The 19,884-nt window shown below is 47.5% G+C and overlaps 1 protein-coding gene across 8 annotated transcripts in view; it reads left to right on the top strand.

The window, feature by feature from the left end:
- Positions 1-1,517: 1,517 nt before the first annotated feature.
- Positions 1,518-19,884, top strand: part of Slc6a12 (solute carrier family 6 member 12) — a 38,845-nt gene continuing 20,478 nt past the window's right edge. Inside the window, exons 1-10 of one of the 8 annotated variants that reach the window (XM_074076317.1) lie at positions 1,518-1,794; positions 3,782-3,865; positions 4,670-4,734; positions 5,780-6,017; positions 11,477-11,611; positions 14,357-14,497; positions 15,287-15,374; positions 16,481-16,613; positions 18,063-18,197; positions 19,723-19,761. In XM_074076317.1, the coding sequence (XP_073932418.1) occupies positions 5,798-6,017; positions 11,477-11,611; positions 14,357-14,497; positions 15,287-15,374; positions 16,481-16,613; positions 18,063-18,197; positions 19,723-19,761 (891 nt within the window). In that variant the 5' untranslated portion in view covers positions 1,518-1,794; positions 3,782-3,865; positions 4,670-4,734; positions 5,780-5,797. Of the gene's footprint in view, positions 1,795-1,817; positions 2,668-3,781; positions 3,866-4,669; positions 4,735-5,779; positions 6,018-11,476; positions 11,612-14,356; positions 14,498-15,286; positions 15,375-16,480; positions 16,614-18,062; positions 18,198-19,722; positions 19,762-19,884 lie in introns of those variants that run through there. The other 7 variants (XM_074076320.1, XM_074076316.1, XR_012448916.1 and 4 more) reach the window with 7 other exon arrangements.

Raw genomic sequence — 19,884 nt, 5'->3', positions numbered from 1 at the left:
ATAAGGGAGGGCTCAAAGTTCAGATAGTGAGACTAAGGCCAGAAGCAGTTAAGAAAAGACAGGGAGAGATTAGGCAGCTCTTTTGGGGGAAAATCAAACTCCACTCCCTCAGAAGATGGGGAGGAAGAGAATCAGGCTGGGAAGAGGGTGAATTGGTGTTTTATTCTTGGGTAGCCTCAACCAGGCTGGTGTCTGGTGTCTCCTCTGTCATAAGCTCAATGGTCACTGTATGGTAGATCCAACATGCAGGGACAGGGCAAACACAGCCATGAAGATTGACCAGGATAGCAGAAGGGGTAACAAGAGTAGATTCTGCTGAGCCATGTCCTCCCCGACCAGAGCCAATCCTCAGCCTGGCTTCTGGGTTCACAGAGGTAAAGTCTCAAGAATTGAGACTCACTCTGGCTTTCCTTGATGGGGAACCCCACAGGAGAGGCTGAAAGGGGCCCAAGAGACAGCAAGTGAGGGAGCTTGGTGGAAAATTACAGCCTGCGATTCTCACTTCACACCCCTGTGCTGCTGGGACGTTCTAAAACACAAAGAGGAAGCACATGTAAAGGGAAATTTCCCTTTCTCCCACAACTTCCCCTCTTATGGGCTTTTCTGAATGAAGGACCAGGGGACGGTCCTGCGTCCACTATCATGAAGGCATGCTTAGAAGCAGTGAGGAGAGGGGACCCCGTTCTGGAGAAGCCCACTGGGCATGTGGTGTGAGGTACACACATTTAAACATGCCAGGCTGTTCCAGACAAATCCTAGTTGTGTGCCTCTGTGCTGAGAGATGACCAGGGTATCATTAGTGTCACTTGGGACCAGACCTTCACAACCACAGCCCCGCTTCCAGAAGACTCACAAAAGATACCAGCAGCTCCCCTCGACTGCTGATTTCCAAGCACTTATCACATTGGCCTTAACTTTCATAGCAGCCCTGCAAAGCACATGCTACCTACTGTTTCAGAGTGGGAAACTAAGGCTCAGTCCTCACCTTGCTGAGCAGACGAGTTGTGGGAAGTCAGGGTGGGCTGTCTGAAATCCAGTCCTCTCTACCTGTGCTTCCTGAGAAGTGCAGCCTTCTCTAGGAAAATCCCAGGGAGAGGGTAGTGTCTGGGAAGGTCTAGGGCTCTGTCTGGAAGCCACAGAAGGCAGGTACTTGGTGGAAAACTCCAGTGTGTGATTCACCCTCCTCCCGTGCCCTCGTCAGTGAGGCCAACTCCCCTCCCAAGGTTCTCAGTATCCAGCCTGGGAGGTGGTGGTTCCTGTCCTACTGTTCTGGTAAGAGAAGGCTATACCTGGCCTGAGAAGGAGATGGTACTGGGGGAGGGGAAAAGGAAAAGAGAAGGGTAGGGGAGGTCAGACAGTGAGTGCCTGAGCCCCTTCCCCTGCCTAAGGGATCAGCTCAGCCCAGCTCATCTTGGGACAGTGCCCTCCAGAAGGGCACCAGTTAGGAAGGAGGGGGCTGCAGTGGGAGTGGGGTAGGGGTGGGGCACAGGGACAGAGGGTTGACTTCCTGAGGTTGGATGTTGTAATCCTGGTTCACAGACTTTTGGCCTCATTCTCTCCTGTTGCTTGTGGTGTTCCTCTGTCCCTTCACTTCCCAATACACACACGGAGAGTCGGAGTGGCTTTCTGTCTGGGACCAGGACCACATGGATGGGATTCTGCCCTGGGAGGAACAGGAGGACTGAAGGTGGAGACATTTCCCTTTCAGGTCCCAGCAGCTCTCTCTCAGCAAGCGGTGCTGCTTCCCTGGGGACTGACTGATGCAAGGAGCTGAGCTGACCGTGGGGGACTGAGGTGAGAAGGAAGTACAAAGTTGCCAAAGCCTTCAAAGTCTCTGCTTGCCCCAGTGGGGCTGAACGGCTGATACCTGGGAGGCAAGACTTGGTAGAACTGTGTGTGTCTGGGTGGGAAACAAGTGTGAGTCCTTTGGGAGCACAGAGAATGCTGGGACAATAGGTGCCCCCTCTGGAATGTCCCCTCCCCATCCACAGCACTGGGGTTCCTCCAGGACAAGCCTGTGTAGCAGAAGAATCCACAGATGGGGAGCTGGCCCTCTGCAGTGAGTGCCTGAAGGGGAAGGGGGTAGATAGTGCCAGAGAGGTGGGGAGGACAGCGGGTGAACAGGATCCATAATTAACCTGGCACAGGTGGTGGGCTCCTGCCTTTCCCTCTCAGCCAAGCTGGTAGCCGGAAGCTGAGTGTATCCCACAAGAAGGAAGCTGTACTGGCTGGGGGGTAGTGTATGTGTGTGGGGGTGTCTGGATCTGCTTGTGCCTGAGGAGGCAATGAGGGCACTGAGAGAAGGTGTGAGAAGCCACCAGCAGAGCCCAGCCACCCACTGGCTGTTAAGGACTACAGAGGAGTCAGGCTCTGGTGCCGTGCACACAGGTATGTGTGTGCAAAGGGACGTGACGGGGAATGGCACCAGTGTGTGTGTGTGGGCATGGCTCTTGGTATGTGGGTGTGGGTTGGAGGTGGGCTGGGACATTCCTAGGCTGGATTGGGAGTGCAGCTGGTGCCCAGTCAGCTCATGGAGAGCAGTACTTCTGGACGTGCCTACTCGAGTCTAGCTCCTGAAAACAGTTATCTTTGTACTTTCTAGTCTCTTGAAAGCTAGAGCCCAGTGTGTGCACTGGTATCTCTGCTTCTGGAGGGCAAAGGAGCATGGTGAGACCCAGTCCCTTCTCCCATCCCACCCCGGCTTGACAAAGCAGGGGGCAGCCTGAGGGAAATATGCTGGGCTGCAGAGGTCACAGAGCTGGGTGGACCCTGGGGAGGAGGTATCTCCAGAAGTCATCTTTGCTGTGAACAGTGCTGTCATTAAACCATTCCTAGCAAATGAGCCAGAGGGTGGGCACAAGGGATGTGCTGTGCTGTTGTTTTGGCTTCTTCCTTTGGCTTGCTTTCTCTCTCCTTCCTTCCTTCCTTCCTTCCTTCCTTCCTTCCTTCCTTCCTTCCTTCCTTCCTTCCTTCCTTCCTTCCTTCCTTCCTTCCTTTCTTTCTTTCAAGACAGGGTCTCATTATGTACTTCAGGCTGTATATTAAAGATCAAACTTATGATCCTCCTGCCTCAGCCTCCTGAATGCTGGGGATTACAAGTGTGCGTCATCACACCTGGCCTATTTGGCTTTTAAAAGTAACCAAAAAGGGAGAGCTCTGGACAACTTGTTATTGCTTAATGTCCTCCAGGACACTTCTTCCCTGAGTCTAACTTCAATCCCTCTTGCTGCAATTTCAGCCTCTTTTCCCTCGACTTACCGTGGCTTGGGGCCAGCTTTCTTTTTCACTTTTCTTGCTTCCATTCTGCCATTCCAGTTTTTCATTCTTACCCATCAGTCATGCTGCTCCTAACAGTCTTTATATTTAAAAAAAAAGAGCTGTGTCAGTGGCCATTCATCAGCTCATGTTCTCTTCTCTCTCCTCCCATCTTGATACAACCTAAATCCTGGGCCCAAACACTGTTCTGAGATTTCCTGACCTGATCCTGCTTTCCTCTGGTTTTCCTTTCATTTGTTCCTTCATTTACTCCTCTTTCTACCAGGTCTCCCTCCTCCAGGTGTTCAAAATACATTGATCTTGCAAGAGCTGCCTGTGGTCTGGGGACAGTAAGGCTTGTCTCCCGACTGCTACCTTGGGGACCCACATGCTTGGGGTTTGCCCTGACCCAGCTACCCTATTGCTTGGCAAGCAAAGACAATTTCTCCTCATCTTTCCCAGACCTCGTTGTTATCTTCCCACTCTTCCAATACCCCTGTTGAGCAGGGATCATTCTCTCTTCCAGGGAGATTCAAGGCTCAGAGAGGAGGTGTGATTTGCCTAAGGTCACACAGAAAGCCAAGACCCAGTGCCACCAATTATTGTCTTGGTAAGTTTATTTAGCTCTTCAAAAGTCAGTTTTACTGAGCACATGCTATGTGCTAGGCACCGTTTGCTAATCTTGAACCTTACTTCTTATATATAAAATGGAGCTAATAGTAGAAAAACCTGTGTGATCTGATAATGTACACAAAGATTTGTATGTTTTTTTAGCATAGTGCGTACTCAAATGTTAACCTTTTATTATGATTGTAATTAGTGAATTTGGATGAATTTGGGGTTCCTGTCTGATGTTTTTGTATTAGTGTTTGCAAGCTCATTCATTTATTCCTTCATTTATGTGGTAACGATTCAGGGGCCATTCCTCAGGATGCCCAGTTCCAATTATTCTGTCTGTATTCAGAACTGGCCAGGAGAGCACAACACAGCAACCCTAGGACCCTGTTCCCTGTTCTTTCACCAGAGGCTCTGGGCAAAGCCCCATGGGTCTGGCCTCTTACTTCTGTCCTGGAACTCCCTTCCCTTCCCTTCTTTCCCTCCTTCCTCCTTGTACCAGAGGCCCAAGGCCCTGCATTTCTACCGGGTGACTCTCTCCTCATCCTGCCTCTTGGACTAAGCTTGTGATAAAAACCTCTGAGTAGGTACCAATACCAGAATTTCACATTGATGGGCTTTCCCCTTCCTGGGATAACCTGTACCCTCCAAGTCACCTTCAAAAATTTCCATAACCTCAAATGGCTCCTGCCCACGCCTTTCTAACTGACTTGGGCTTGGGCTGTTGCCTGGGCTAAAAAGACCAACAAATAAACACAGACTCTTCCTTAATAAAAAAGACTCCCTTGTGTTTCCCTAGAACCTCGGAGGAACATGGAGCACTTGGTAGACCTGGTCACTTGATTTCCCCAACGCCCCTCAGAGGTGAGGGGCAGTGGGACGTGCTTCTCTCTACAGCTGGGCACCTCCTCCTGGCACTTCCCTGACAGGCCTCAGGCTGACCGTTTGTGGGGGTGGAGGGAGGAGAAGGTAAACACAGATTCCAGATGCAATTCATCTCCTGGCAATTGACAAACAGAAGAGAGGGACAGAAAATAGCACCAAGAGTGACGCATGTCACTCTCCTGGATGTCCAGGGAATGCTAGGTTCACTAGAAGGGTAGAGAGAAGGGGAGGGCAGGTTCTAAGCTCCTCTTAGACTTTTCTTAAAGGGAACCAGTCATTTAGTCATCTTGGGGTCACCTCAAGATGACCACTACCCAAGTGACAGTTGCTCAGGTGACCCCTTCTGGCATCAGGGCCCCCAATTTTTCTCAGGATAAAGATGCAACTGAGAGAAAAGTAACAGAATCCCTGGAAGGCCTACTTGACCCTGGTTCAGCTCCTAGTCCTCATCTAAACTTGTTCAGAGGCCCCCACCTTCTCGTTCCCTCCCAATCAGACACCCAGGCCTAGCTAGCACCCCATGTTTACCCTGAGTCGATCTATCTATTGATCACAACTGGCCAGGAGAGTACCATGCAGCCACCTCAGCCATGCCTGCCCTTTGACCCCATTACCCCTGTCAGCCTTTGATCCTTTCTGGCCTGAAGGCCAGAGGTTAGGCTAGTGTCACTCATGGAATAGTGAGAATCTGGGCAGAAGGGCCTGCTAGGCTGGTGACTGGCTACAAAGATCAAAAGGTATTTGAAACAAAAGGTCCCGAGCCTGGGTTTTAATCCTGGTCTTCTCCTGACTGGTCTTGGGCAAGTCACTTAATCTGTAAAGACCTGCTTTTCCCATCTGCAAAAATGTAATCTAAGATTTGCAGTGAAACTTTATGTGGAAATGCCATAGAATTTAAGAAGAAAAACAATATGACAGCAGCAAAATTGGGCTGGGTTGGGCAGGGACTGTCACAGGGGTTACAGTTCATTCCTTCTCCTCCCACCAATCTTTGCCTCCCTTGCCATCCCACCCTGCCCCACAGGGTCTTCCAATCCACTACATGGCTATGGAGAGCAAAGTAGCAGTCCACGAGGATGGGCCTCCTGTGGTCTCCTGGGTCCCTGAAGAGGGAGAGACGTTGAACAAGGAAGACGACGACCAGGTGAAGGATCGGGGCCAGTGGACCAACAAGATGGAGTTTGTGCTGTCAGTGGCCGGGGAGATCATTGGGCTGGGCAATGTCTGGAGGTTTCCCTATCTCTGCTACAAAAATGGAGGTGGTGAGTTCACTTTGAGGTAGGCATGGTGGGGAGAGCTCTGCCCTGTCAGCTGGGCAGAGCCTACCTTGACCCTTCCTTTCTGGGCAGAGTGGTAAAATGGAAGGAGGGCTGTCTGGAGCTGGAGGGCTCAGGTTGAGTTCCAACTCCATCTCTAGTCTCAGTGTCCCCTCTATGAAATGGGATGATACTCCCCCTAGGGCACAGTGACTCTTAAATGAGGCAACGGGCAGCAGCCAGGAATGTGGGTTCATCTTATACAGATGTCAATGGCTGACAAGACTCATTCATTCATTCGTTTGTTCGTTCATTTGTTCATTCATTCATTCAATTCATGTTATTGCAGGCCTAGCATGTGTCGGGCACTGTCCTAGATACAAAACAGAACTCTCCTGTGTGTTGTATTCTAACAAAGGGTGCAGATCACAGGCAAGAAACGCACGTGGTGTGTTGCACAGTGGTGAGCAAAGTCACCAGAAGGAAAGCAGGGAGAGGGAATAAAGCTGGATCACAGGACCAGGAAGGGTTTGAAGTGTGAAATAGATGACCAGGAAAGGTTTTGCTGAGAAGGTGACCTTTGAAGGATGCAAAGGAAGGAGTCTTAGGTATGGAGGAGAACATTCCCGATGGAGTGAACAGCAAGTGCAGAGGCCCTGGGGTGAAAGTGAAAGTAGCCTTTTGGGGAACAGATGGGAGACAGGAAGATAACAGGTTGAGCTCAGAGAGGAAACTGAGGCTGATCTTGTAGGTTCTGCTCCAAATGACATTGGAGCCACTGAAGAAGTTTTATTGGGGAAATGATAGCTTATCTATGATTTTTTCTCAAATGAAAGAAACATAATTTTACAGTATTTTAGCACTGGTAATAAAAATTAGCAAGGTCGTGGTGAGGAAGGGCCAGAAATTATTTTTTAAGTATGCTATTTAATCATTTTTAATATATTCACAACATTGTACAACCATCACCACAATCAATTTTAGAATATTTTCCTCATTCCCAAAAGAAACCAGTGCCCACAAATAGTCACTCCTCATCCCTCTCCACCCCATGGAAAACACTGATCTGCTGCCTGCCTCTATGGATCTGCCTCTTGGGGATATTTCAAATAAATGGAATCTTTGCTATATAGTCCTTTGTAATCGGTCAGGTTCATTTTTGCCTCTTGAAATTACCTTTATTCTCCCTGTAGAAGTGATGTGTATTTATTATAAATATCAGAAATATTCCAGGAAGAGAAAAAGAAGAAATATCCATATTTAGAGATAACCATTGTTTAGAAAATCCTTTTAAATACTTTTTATATTTAATTTGACTAGTGGCTACTACATGTCTTGCTCTGATTTAGAACTTACAGTTATTATCACAAACTGTTTAAATTAATGACTCCAAGGAAAAAGAAATGGAGTTTCTTGGGTAGATGAGGGCTCTGGTGCTGAGATGGATGGGAGACTGACATTGGTTAGAGAAGGCAGGAAGGAGGCGTTACTTTTCTCTCCCAGGACCTAGTGTGATAGACAGACAGGATGCTGGAGCCAGAGCTCAGGGCTAGCCCTTACTTCACAGAGGAAGACTAGGAAAGTCCATGGAGCTAGTTAGATGCATGCAGTGACGTGGCTAACTCCTATCTCCCTGTATGCATCTCGCCCTGCCACCTGAAAGAAGAGAGCATGAGGTCAGAAGACAGGACCTCAGGCTCTGATGCCTGAGCCCAGGTCAGCTGTAATATGGGGAGGACCAAAGAAGGTGGCATTATGTCTGTATCACTTTAGCTCTTTTCCAACCAAACTACAGTGGGCCCTTTGTACCCATAGGTTTGGCATTTATGGATTCAGCCAACTGTGGTTCAAATATATTTTTTAAAAAACTGTATTTATACTGAAAATGTAAAGGCTATTTTCCTTGTTATTATTCCCCCTACAATGCTACACAGCATTAGCATTGATTGTATTAGATGTCATAAATAGTGGAAGTGCATAGGTAACATGCAAACACTGTGGTGTTTCTTTGAGGGACTTGAGGCAGGTTCTGGAACCAGTCTCCCACAGATACAGAGACTGTGCTTGGGAAAGACAGGCTACCACTTTTATACCTTTTTTTTCCCCTTATCTTTTTATGGAGTTTGAACTTAGGGCCTTGTGTTTGCTAGGCAGGAGAGGGACCAGTCACTTGGTCATCTTGAGATCATCTCAAGATGACCACCACCTGAGTGACGATTGCTCTGGTGATCCTTTCTGGCACAGGACCCCCATCTTTTCTCAGGTTAAAGATGCAACTGAGAGAAAAGCAATGGGTTCCCTTGAAGGACTGCACTTGATCCCGATGCCTACCCTAGTCCTCATGTAGCCTATTCACAGGCTACCCCTTGATCCATGTCCCCAGTCCTCTTTCCCTCATCTTTTAACAAGAGGGGCCTAAATGAAATCTGGAGTCACAGCCTGGGGTTACTGGCCTTGGAAGTCTAGGAAGGTAATAAAGAGACTATTTTCCTCATTTCAGACAAATGGATGTATAATGGATTTATATGGGTACACAATATCATAAACTAATCCAAATGTCAATTTTTTTCTTCACTTTAGGCTTGATTTGTCCTGACTCACTGTGGTAATAGGATTTATCTCAAGCTGCCTATAAGCCCTGATTGGCAGTTACTTATAGTTTTTATTAATATACATAGGGAAATTTATTAGTTAATAAACACAGCTCTGTAGAGAAAAGTCTTTCAAAAAAGTAGACAAATAATAAGGTTATCTGTCTAATATCCCCTTTGGTTATGAAAAAGAGGGAAGCCACTAAACCAGATCGTATTTAAAGAAATGGTTCACCCCCAAAGAGAACTGCATGCGATTCTGATTGTTGACATTGTCAGTGCTTCAAGAAAGAGCACTTGGCTTGACTTAGAGAGAGGGAGGAGACTTTAAACTAATCCCAAGCTTCAAGTCATTGTTCTGCAAACCTCATCCCCATGGGACATCATCAGGCTGCTGGTGTCCATAGCCAGGGCAGACAATAGGAGAACTGTGGATCAGGTGAACCTCCCAGGCAAGGGTTTGACCAGTTAATTTGAGAGTGAGACATTTGTAGTGCCTGTGTTAGAAGCTCAGGGAGAAAGCTAAGGATGGAGGATGCCCCTGCAATCAATCCAGAACCAGCCTCCTCCCCTGCCTCTCAAAGGTCTAGGCCTGCTAGACAGAGCTTGAGGGAGGCTTAGCTCCAGGCCTCAGGAAGTCCCCCCTCTTCTGTCGCACAAAAGTCATATTCCAAGAATAGAACTGAATCCACCTCCTGTTTTAGAAGGAAGGATTTCGTACAGCTGGTGGGTCACTAGCCCCAGGGACATCCTGTGAAGTGACCTTGGGAGAGGCCCTTGAGCCCAGACCCCACAACCATCCTTGCATCTCAAGCCCAAGCCAGTGGTGTCTGTGGTGGCTTGCTTACTGGTTCTAGCGTCACTGTGGCTGGAAAGGCTTAAGAAGGACTCCAGGTTCTGTGGAGTTAGGGACTTGTGACTCCCAAGAGTCCAGAAGACACAACCCATCCTTTACTCTCTCTCTCTCTCACACACATACAAATATGGGGAGAACAAATATGGGGAGGCTGGCGTAAGTGTTTTGAAGGGCAATTTGAAAATGCATGTTAAAGACCTTATAAAACTGTGCATACTCCAAGGATGAGAAGAATCTAAATGTCACCTAGCAAGTGAATAGGTAAGAAAAATGTGGTAATGCATACAAGGGAACATTATTTTGCCTTTAAAAAGGAAATTCTGATTTATGCTATGACATGGGTGAATCTTGATGACATGCTAAATTAAATAAACCTGAGTCTGGTTTGAGTATATTTCTCTTTATGTGAGGGACCTAGATTAGACAATTTCATAAAGACAGAGAGTAGAATCATGGCTGTCAGGGGCTGGAGAGGGAAGGGAACAAGGAGTTAGAGTTTAATGCATGGAGTTCCAGTTTGGGAAGATGAAAGAGTTCTGGAAATGGGTGGTGGAGGTTGCATAACGAATGTATTTAATGCTGTTGAACTCTATGCTTAAAGTGACTAGAATGGTTTATGTTGTATGCATTTTACCAAAGATACCTACAAACACAAAGTGAAGACACACATAAAGCAAAGCAGAAAATGGGGGGCATGCTTTTAGACTCAGCAAATTAGACAAGTGCACAAGAATGTGGCAGTGTTTCTAATGAAGCAACAAAAAGTTCTATGATAAGGCACTGGCAAAATACTCTAGGATTCTATACAGTGGACTATCATATAGCCTTTGAACTGATGATATACATATAAAGTTATTGATATGGAGAGCTTTTTGTTGTGAAAAAATAAAAGTATATGTGTGTGCTTATCAAAAGTCTAAGGGCCAGGTGTGGTGGTTCATGACTGTAATCCTAGCCAAGAGGTAGGCAGAGAGGGGAGGGTCAAGGTTTCAAGGCTAGCCTGAACTAGACCTTATGTGAAAATTAAACTAAATCAAAATGAGCTGAGGATGTGGCTTAAGTAGTAGACAACTTGTCTAGCAGTGCAAAGCCCTGTGTTCAATCTGAAGGAAGGAAGGGAGGGAGGGAAGGAGGAAGGCCTCAGAATCAGACTTGCTAGGTTGGTGTCTCGGTTTCCTCATTTGTGTCTCAATTTTTGCATGTTTAACCTGGCCTCTGTTTTCTCATCTGTACAATGGGGATGACCTAGTACCTACGGGAAGTTGTTTTGTGAGGGTTTTGATGATGGTGAAGCATTTAGAGGAAAGCCTGACATATAATAAACAGCAGATAAGTGTTAGGTGTCATCACTGGGCCATGAGCAAGAATCCACTCACCCCTAGATGAACCTCTGAGGTGAAGCCAGTGCCTTCATAACTCCTGATGGGTGGGCATTTGGGACTTTGGACTGTCTTCAATCCCATTGTATAATTTTCTGGCCATCTCTTAGGCTTGGCTTCCCTTTCGGTCTGTAAGTCAGCACCTCTCACAGAATGGTCTTTTTTGCTGGGAGCCCCGTGTAGATCAGAGCCTGGTAGAGGGGAAACCCTCTGGAAATTATAAGTAGGAAAAGAATGTTTCCAAGGTGTTTTTGTTTGTTTTTCTCTAAAATGTGCCAAACCTGATAGTTTAATAAACGTATCAAAGTATATAGAACACATATTTTTGTTCCAAAAATAATGCATTAACTAGATTTGTAAAGCACACTGAGAAAATAAATAGTGCATACATTAGGATTTCTACCTGGAGAGTCTTTCCTTTCCTTTCCTTTCAAAGTTCCTGCCCACCTCACACGGGTTCAAAACAGACTTTTTCTGCCCAACACCTCTGACAGCACACAGATAGGAAGAGGCCACCTTGGCCTTGGGAAGTATGAGGAGGCACCTTAGGAAGAAGGTGCTGGAGGATAGGACTCTGGGAGGGCTGAGGGCTGAGAGGAGCAAGTGTGACTTAGTCCCTGCCTCTCCTCTCCTCTGCAGGAGCCTTCTTCGTCCCCTACTTCATCTTCTTCTTCAGCTGTGGCATCCCAGTGTTCTTCCTGGAGGTGGCGTTGGGCCAATACACCAGCCAAGGCAGCGTCACAGCCTGGAGGAAGATCTGTCCCCTCTTCCAGGGTGAGTCTTCCCTCTGCCTACCTGCCCATGGGTTACCATCTTGCCTAAATTCTTCCATCACCCCTCCCCTTCTGTACCTGTTCACTGCCTCATTCTTCATCTACTCTTGCTTGTGCTAAGTGAACAATTAGGCTTTCTAGGACCCAGTCTTATAAGGCTTGGGGAAGAGGTCACATGTCAAGAAAAATACTACAAAATTACAAATGCCAAATTAGGTCCAGGACTTGGAAAGGGTCCTTAAGCCTTAATCTTCACTTTGTGGAAAGCATGTTTCTGAGTATATGCTGTGGTCCCAGACAGGCCCCCAAGCACAAAAATATGGGAATGATGACGATGATCATACCCCACATCTATTGAACTGCGTGTCAGGGCTCATGTAAGCACTGTACGTGTATTTTGTCATCCCATTGCTCTATGAACCTCATTTTGGTCCTTCCTTCCTTCCTTCCTTCTTTGTGATTTTGAATGAGGAAAATGGGCCAATTCACTGACGGTTTGAACTCAAGTCTACCTGAGCTTGGTCCTCTTAACTGTATGAGGGAAAGCTCCTGCTCCTCTCTCTGTGGATATGTAGCACTAATGTGAGAAAATGGGGTTTCTTTCCCCTGCCCCTTCATGGGGCCACATCCCCTGGGGGCAAGTGGTATGCGCAAGGCGTCTTGACCTTGAGAGGTTCCTTACACCTGTAAGATGCAGAGGACCCTTCTACTTATGCCAGTGCTTAAGAGAGCCCAGGGTCTAGGCTACCTAGGCCCCCCCAGGCCAACGCCAAACCGAGTGGCTGGATGACATGAACACCCTAGCTCTTAGGCAGTTTGGCTCTCCCACAAATTGGAGGAGGTAATTGTGTCTCTTGGGGATCAGCTGACCTCCTGTGACATCCAGGGGACCCTTGGTAGGGGCAGCAGTGGGGGCTGGGCAGAGTAAGCTTGGTGTACATTTCTACTACATGTTCTGTCCGGGTGTTCGGGAGTTCCCTGAGATTCTGCTCTGGACTCAGCAGCAGCAGAAATGTCCCACCCAGCTGGGTCCTAACCACGGGTTGAAGCCAGCTCCTGCACAGCACAACTGGGCTGGCTTCTATGGAATACCTGGACTATCTTCTGGGGGTGCTGTGGACAGACACTAGATGGGGTGGGGAGGAGGCTGTTGTTCCCTCCTTTCCCAAGTTACAGAGCTCCCCAAGGCCCGAGTGCTCAGAAAGAGGTTCCTCACGGTGTGTACCCCTCTGTTGGGGTACTGCAGGCTCCACACCACCTGCTCTCTGCTGGCCTGGCTGTCCCCTTTGTTCCCAGCAAACTCTGTGCACACAGGACACAGGAAATGCAGTCTATGCTCACTGCACTCTCCCTTCTCAGTTCACACTCCACCAGCTCCTACAACCCCACCATCACCTCACTCCTGCCTTGCCCCTCCCTCCCAGCTGGCACCAGTAGAATAGCCCCCCATGCCCTGCCTATGGTGTTTACCAGGCTGCTCCCCACCCAGCCTGGACAGGTCACGCCCTTGGGAGCACAGCATATTCAGGCAGCAGCACAGTGGCTGCTTGTCTGTGTGTCTGTGTACTTGAGAGGGTGTCTGTGTGCTGTAAATACCCCAGGCCGAATGCCATGGGCAGTCCCCACACCTCCTCTTCTACAGTACCACGCCCTCACTGAAGACCCCTGGGCCACTACACAGGGAAACCTGTCCTTTGCAGTTCAGTCAGAAAAGATAATCAGAGAGGAGCTGCCTAGCACAGGAGCAGGAGCAGCCTTGTTCAGTCAGCCCTTTGGCTGGTGCATTGTTCCCAAACAGTACCCAGTCCTTCATTAAATAGCATCACCTAGGATGTAGCGTCTACTCTCTGGAGCTCAGTACAAAGAATGTCCAGGAAGGGGTGGAGAGGGGCAGGGCGGACTGCCTCCTGGCACATCTGGCAATATGCTGCTTTAAAAATGACTGAAAAGATTCTACCTTTGTAGCACCTGTTTCTGCCGAGGAGACCAAGGGATCCCCCCCACCTCCCAGAACCTGCATAAGTAGTGACCAAGCTTAGGAAAGAACACAGGTGCCTGCTTTCTGCCACGAGTGCCAGATCCCAGCTTCATAGGGGCCATGCTCTCTGCCCCCATCTTTCCTTCTCCTGCTCTTATTCGGAGATAGATTCTTACATGCTGTCCTTACTCCTTTGTTCATTCTGCCCCCTCTCATTTTATCAGCAATGCATGACTATAATAGAAAAATAGAAGACGCAGATAGGCAGAAAGAAAAATACCTGAAAAAGCGAGAACTGAAATCCTGTCCCTCAGAGAACTACTTGCTATGTTTTGGGTGAAGATCCTTCTGGGGTTTTCCTCATGAAGAAACACATACATTCAAATATGTATTTCAACAGTGGGGACATGCATAGAATGGGCCTTCTTTTCCTACTCAGGAAAAAGTACTGTGGAGCTAGGTGTGGTGGTACACATATGTAATCCCAGCACTTGGGAAGCTGAGGTAGGAGGATCACAAGTTCAAGACCAGCCTGGGCTACACAGTGAAACCCTATCTCAAAAAAAAAAAAAAAAAAAAAAAACCCAAACAAACAAATAAAAAAAGAAAGGAAAAAAAAGAAGTGCTATGAATGGCTTTTCATGCCAACGAATAAACTCCAGTGATTTTCCTTGGGCAGCACCACCACTGGCAGCTTTTATGCAGTATATTTTTTTGCTAATGTTAATCTCTTGAAATCTTTTTGCTCCCCCACGCCCATCCCTGAAGGCATTGGTCTGGCGTCTGTGGTCATCGAGTCCTATTTGAACATCTACTATATCATTGTCCTTGCCTGGGCCCTTTTCTACCTCTTCAGCTCCTTCACCTCTGAGCTGCCCTGGACAACCTGCACCAATTCCTGGAACACAGGTATTCATGCATCAGACCCTGAGGTGGAGCCTGGCTCTCAAGGCTGGGCTGTGTGGCTGGTGATGGCCAAACAGTGTTGGAGCTCATGGCAGAAATTGCCTCAAAGCCAAGCCATGTGTCAGTTCTGCTGGCCAGCCCTTCTGTGGGACCCTGGAGCAGTGACTGGGTAAACCACTGTGGTTGTGAGAGCTCAGTGGGATTGTGTTATACAACTGCATTCCTTCATTTGATGTTTACTGGGCATCTACCATGTGCCAAACACTGTGTTAAGACCTAGCAAGGGCAGCTTAGACCCAGCCCTTACTGAGTTTGCTGTGGAGAGGCAGAAACAGACAAATGGACAAAACAAGCACAAATCATGATGAGTGAAGGAAAACAGTGGCTATAGAACAATGGGAGGGAGATGACGGATGAGAAAGCCCACTATGGGTGCCTCATTCCAAGTGGAGGAAGAGCAGCCCATAGACTTGGTCCCTTGTATGTAGGATGGAGACAGTGGATAGGTTGGGACTGCATGCGCCTGCAGTCTGGATTGTACTGGAGGTTGGCAGGGTGTCTGGATGAATGGCCAAACCTAGTGGGAGCAAGAGCAGTGAGTGTAGCCTGCATGACGGGGAGGGCCCCTCCCACATACCTCTTAGCAGCCCACCCGACCCTGTGGGAAGTGGGGGATCCAAGGGAAGTTCTTAGGCCTAGGAATGGCGGGGAAGCTCTGGTCACAAGGCCAGAGTGTCAGGAGGACCTCTCTCCCTATCTTAACTGATATGTACCACACCTTATCCCCAACAGAGCATTGTGTGGACTTTCTGAACCACTCAGGAGCCAGTGCAGTGACCCACTCTGAGAACTTCACTTCACCTGTCATGGAATTCTGGGAGTAAGTGCTGGGCCTGCTTGCCACATGCCAGGGGGCCCAAGCAGAGAAAGTGTGGACATCTGAGTGTCCAATGTGAATGTGGGGGTACAAGTTCAAGACTCTGGATGCTTTTTGCACTTCCCACATCCTGGTCCCCAGACCTACATCACTGAAATGAGGGAGCTCGTGCACACACACCTGCACTTGTCCACCTTCACTCTCATACTTACCAAAGCCCACATGGGTCCACCCACACTCACATTTTCCCATCCATTTCCATTTACATTCCCACCGTGTCCTCCTAAATCCTCACATCGAGCCCCAATCCACACTCCCTTAGGCCCACTATCACTTCCTCAGCATGCTGGAAGTAGCCTTCACTGCCTCAGGGGAGCTGACAGTATGTGTCTTTCTGAATTCTGTTTTCAGTGATGTCATGCTGGCAGCTTGACATCAGCCAAGGGAGTATTTACACCACAGAAATGGGCAAGCCCTATATATTCACCCATCCACCTTCCTACACGACTACCCACACCTCCACCTCCATACACCATCCATACACCATGCATGTCCACGTTCCTTCTCTCACAGGTCTACCTGCACCCTCACACTGACTCAACCCACATGTCCTCCCCAACATTCTCACCCACATCTACCCACACCCTCTCACAGGCACACCCTTGGTTGTCTAGAGCTTTCCCTATGCACATCCACATTTCTGTCACCCGCCCCCATCTTTAGATCCTGACATCTTCAACGCCGCCCTTTGATCCCATGTTCTTGATGACTGCCCTGCATCTATAAATGTCTACTCTCCATCACTCATTCCTACAGCCCTCACCCACATCATGATCTCTCTTATGTTTCTGTACAGCAGAGAAATCTGGATGAGTTAGAACGACACAGACACCCTGGGGTTATGTTGATTTGGTACCCCAATAGCCAGGGATGTTCAGATCATAGGTGGGAGCATGGTATGGCCACAGGGAGGTGGGGCAGGGCTGGGGCGGAGGAAGTCCTGGGATATGAGATCTGTGGTCAGCTTTAAGAGTCAGGAGACTTGGTGACAAACACAAATTGTCCCCTTTGGCCTTTCACCTGGGTGTTTATTTTTCTCAATCCCTCAGGAGACGGGTTCTGGGCATCACCTCGGGCATCCACGAGCTGGGGGCCCTGCGCTGGGAGCTGGCCCTGTGTCTTCTATTTGCCTGGGTCGCTTGCTACTTCTGCATCTGGAAGGGGGTCAAGTCCACAGGCAAGGTGAGGTGTTCTGGCTTCTTGTGAGCTCTCTGTGGTGCCAGAGCTCAGGGGGACACTTGAAGGGGTTACTCTGGAAAGCTGGAAGAAAGTAGCTGAGAGTGATGCATGGTGAGATTAGGTGAAGTTGTGGGAAGGTAGGGGTTAGTTTAGCACAAGAAGGGAACTTCTTTGTCAGAAAACTTCGAAAGATCAGTTTACATCAGTAATAGAATAAAATAAAAGCCAGCAAAGTCCTGCTATTGGAGTGAATCAGTGTGGACCTGTTGATTTTTGATTTTTTTGCTTCCTCATTTCTTTATATGTTTGGAGGTGTGTATCCATAGGTGAGCTGCCAATCATTGAAGGGGCTCAAGCCAAGCCAAGAATGAGCAACAGTAAGCTTGTTCTATGGAGAGAATTCAGGTTCGAGCACCATTTCAACCTCACAACCCCAAGAGTGAGATTGAAGCTTCCTACTTATTTTTTGTTTTGTTTTATTTTTGGCTGTACTGGGGTTTGAAGTCAGGGCCTCATGCTTACTAGGCAAGTACTCTTACCACTTGAACCACACCTCAGACCTTTTGGCTTTTTGTTATTTTTCACATAGGTTCTCAAATTTTTGCCCAGACTTGACTGAACTGTGATCCTACCTATGGCTTCCCTATAGCCACCCCTCCCAGCTTACTGATTGAGATGGGGTCTTGCTAACGTTTTGCCTGGGCTGGCTTCAAACTGTGATTCTCCCGATTTCTACCTCTTGAGTAGCTGGGGTTACAGGCATGAACAACTGTGCCAAGCCTTGCTTCATGGTTTTAGAAGCCAGGACAAGTGCTGGGTGCTCTGATTAGCCCTATACTTAGGCTGATTTCCTTCTCTGGGTTGTTGTTAAAAAACAACAGTAAGAGTAAAGGTAAGAATGATAGTTGTTGTTGTATAGCAGTACAGATAAGTCTGCCACCTTGGCAAGGAGCTGAGCTTGATCAGGGCAGAGTGGAACACCCTTGGTGAGTCTCTAGGACTCAGATCTTCACTCTCCCTCAACCATAGGGCTGGAACGGTATGGTCTGAATCTCCCTGCAGATGGCTGCACAGATCTGGCCACCCTCTCCCTGGAACAGCAGTCCTACCCTCAGGGGACATGGGGACACCAGCCAGAATACGGGATGGAGGGAAAGCAGACTCTGGATTTTAAAAGTCTTTGAAAGGTTATGGGCTGGAAACTTGTACCTCTCCCCGTCCTCCCCTCCCCCCGGCCCTGCTGATGTGCATCTCACATGGCTGGGAGTAGGACCCACTGGAATGTGTAAAGGGAGGTGTGGAAAATTTCACGAGCTCACCCTCAGCTGTCTGTTTGAATCCAGCAGTGAGCTCAGTGTGATGGGTGATGCCTAGACCACTGTGGGAGATTCCCTGGCTCCTCCTGGCTGATGTATCCCTTCTAGGAGTGAACTTGACCTGCTTCTCCTCCAGGTTGTTTATTTTACTGCCACATTTCCCTACCTGATGCTCGTCATCCTGCTGATCCGAGGCGTCACCCTTCCTGGAGCCTACCAGGGCATAGTCTACTACCTCAAGCCAGATTTGCTCCGTCTCAAGGACCCCCAGGTGGGCACTGTGTGAGGACCACAGATCCAAATGTCTCCTATCCCAGACCTACCTTACTTTGGAAGAAAAATTAGATAACATGGAAGAAAACTGCAAAAGGAGTTCAAGTTTCATAATTCTGCCACTCAGATATCATTTCTGTTAGCATTTGAGTGTATTTCCTCCCAATCTTTTCTTTTCTTCCTATGTGGGGTGTGTGTGTGCATTTTAACGTAATTGAGATAACTATATTTAGAGAAACATGGATCTTTTTCCATTAAATTATATTATGAGTGTTTTCCATGCTATTAAATTCTTCCATAAATGTCATTTTAATATCTATATAACATCCTATCAATTATTTAATCATTTATTCAACAAAAATGTACTGAGGACCCATTAAATGCCAGGTACTGTTTAGTGGTGAGGAGAGGGCTATGGATGAATTAAACTATGTCCCTGTCCTCTTGGAGCTTTTACCCTGGCCTCAGACATTTAGGTGATGTCTGTTTTAGAATTCACAGGATTTCCTGGTATCACAGCAGCTCTTGGTATCAGAGGGGGGATTGCCCATGATGCCAAACCCATAGACTATCTGATCTCTGATAGCCTAGTCTAGCCTAAGTCAATACAAGGTTCTGAATTCAAACCCCAGTGCTGTCAAAAAAGGAAAAAAATAAACCCTACTTGACTTGACTTAATTAATTCACTATAAATGTTTTGGCTGGGAGTGGTGGCATGCACCTGTAATTCCGCTACTTGGGAGGCAGAGGTAGAAGAATCATGGTCAGAGGCCAGCCCCAGGCAATATCACAAAACTTTGAAAAGTAAACTAAAGCAAAAAGAGTTTGGGGCATGGCTCAAGTGGTAGAGCACTTGCTTAGCAAGTGTAAAGCCCTAAATTCAAACCCCACTAAAACCAAAACAAAAAATTAAAAACAGATAAATAAATAAAATGACATGGTATTTGTCTATAGCCCATGCACATCCTCTCGTGTACCTTACGTCATCACTAGATTACTTGTAATGCCACAATGTAGATGTTCTAGAAGCAGTTGTTATACTGTATTGTTTAGGGAACAATGACAAAGAATGAAGTCTGTATGTGTCAGCACAGGTGCAAGTTTCTTTCTGCATATTCTCCATCTGTGGGTTGGAAATATTGTATGCAAAGGGCTGACTTTTATTGGATTTAGAAAAAATGTATACTTTTACCCTTCTTCCCTCAGGGTCTCTGTGAGATTTGATTATAATTTATTTTAATCTTTGATAACTTCATAGACCCAAGAAGTATCATTTTATGGTTTCACTTAATTTTATTGTTTACGGCGGGGGAGAACATTCTCCCTCATATTTATTGGCCATTTGTATTTCCTCTTCCAGGATTTGCATAAGCACATTTTTGTCCTTCTCTCAAGAAGTTTTGGTGGCCTTCTTTATATTTTTATCAAGTGGCCTCTTTGCACCAGGTCACAGCTGCCTAAGGCACTATGTATATTTACTGGTTGAACAAATGCAATGACTCTTACTTAGCTCTGCCTTGCAGATAGGTCTCACCCACCGAGGGCACAGCTGGAAAATGGAGGTAACTTGAGTGCATTTAGTGCATCCTAAATGTCCACAGAATCAGACTGACCCTGTGCCCTGCCTGTGAGAAGGACACTGCGGAGAGAGGAGCTTGCTACTGGGGAGGGGGACATATAGAGTA

Source organism: Castor canadensis, chromosome 6, assembly GCF_047511655.1.
Source record: "Castor canadensis chromosome 6, mCasCan1.hap1v2, whole genome shotgun sequence".
Lineage (NCBI taxonomy): Eukaryota > Metazoa > Chordata > Mammalia > Rodentia > Castoridae > Castor > Castor canadensis.
Note: the sequence above shows the minus strand (reverse complement) of the source record. Positions and strands in the feature narration are given on the sequence as shown.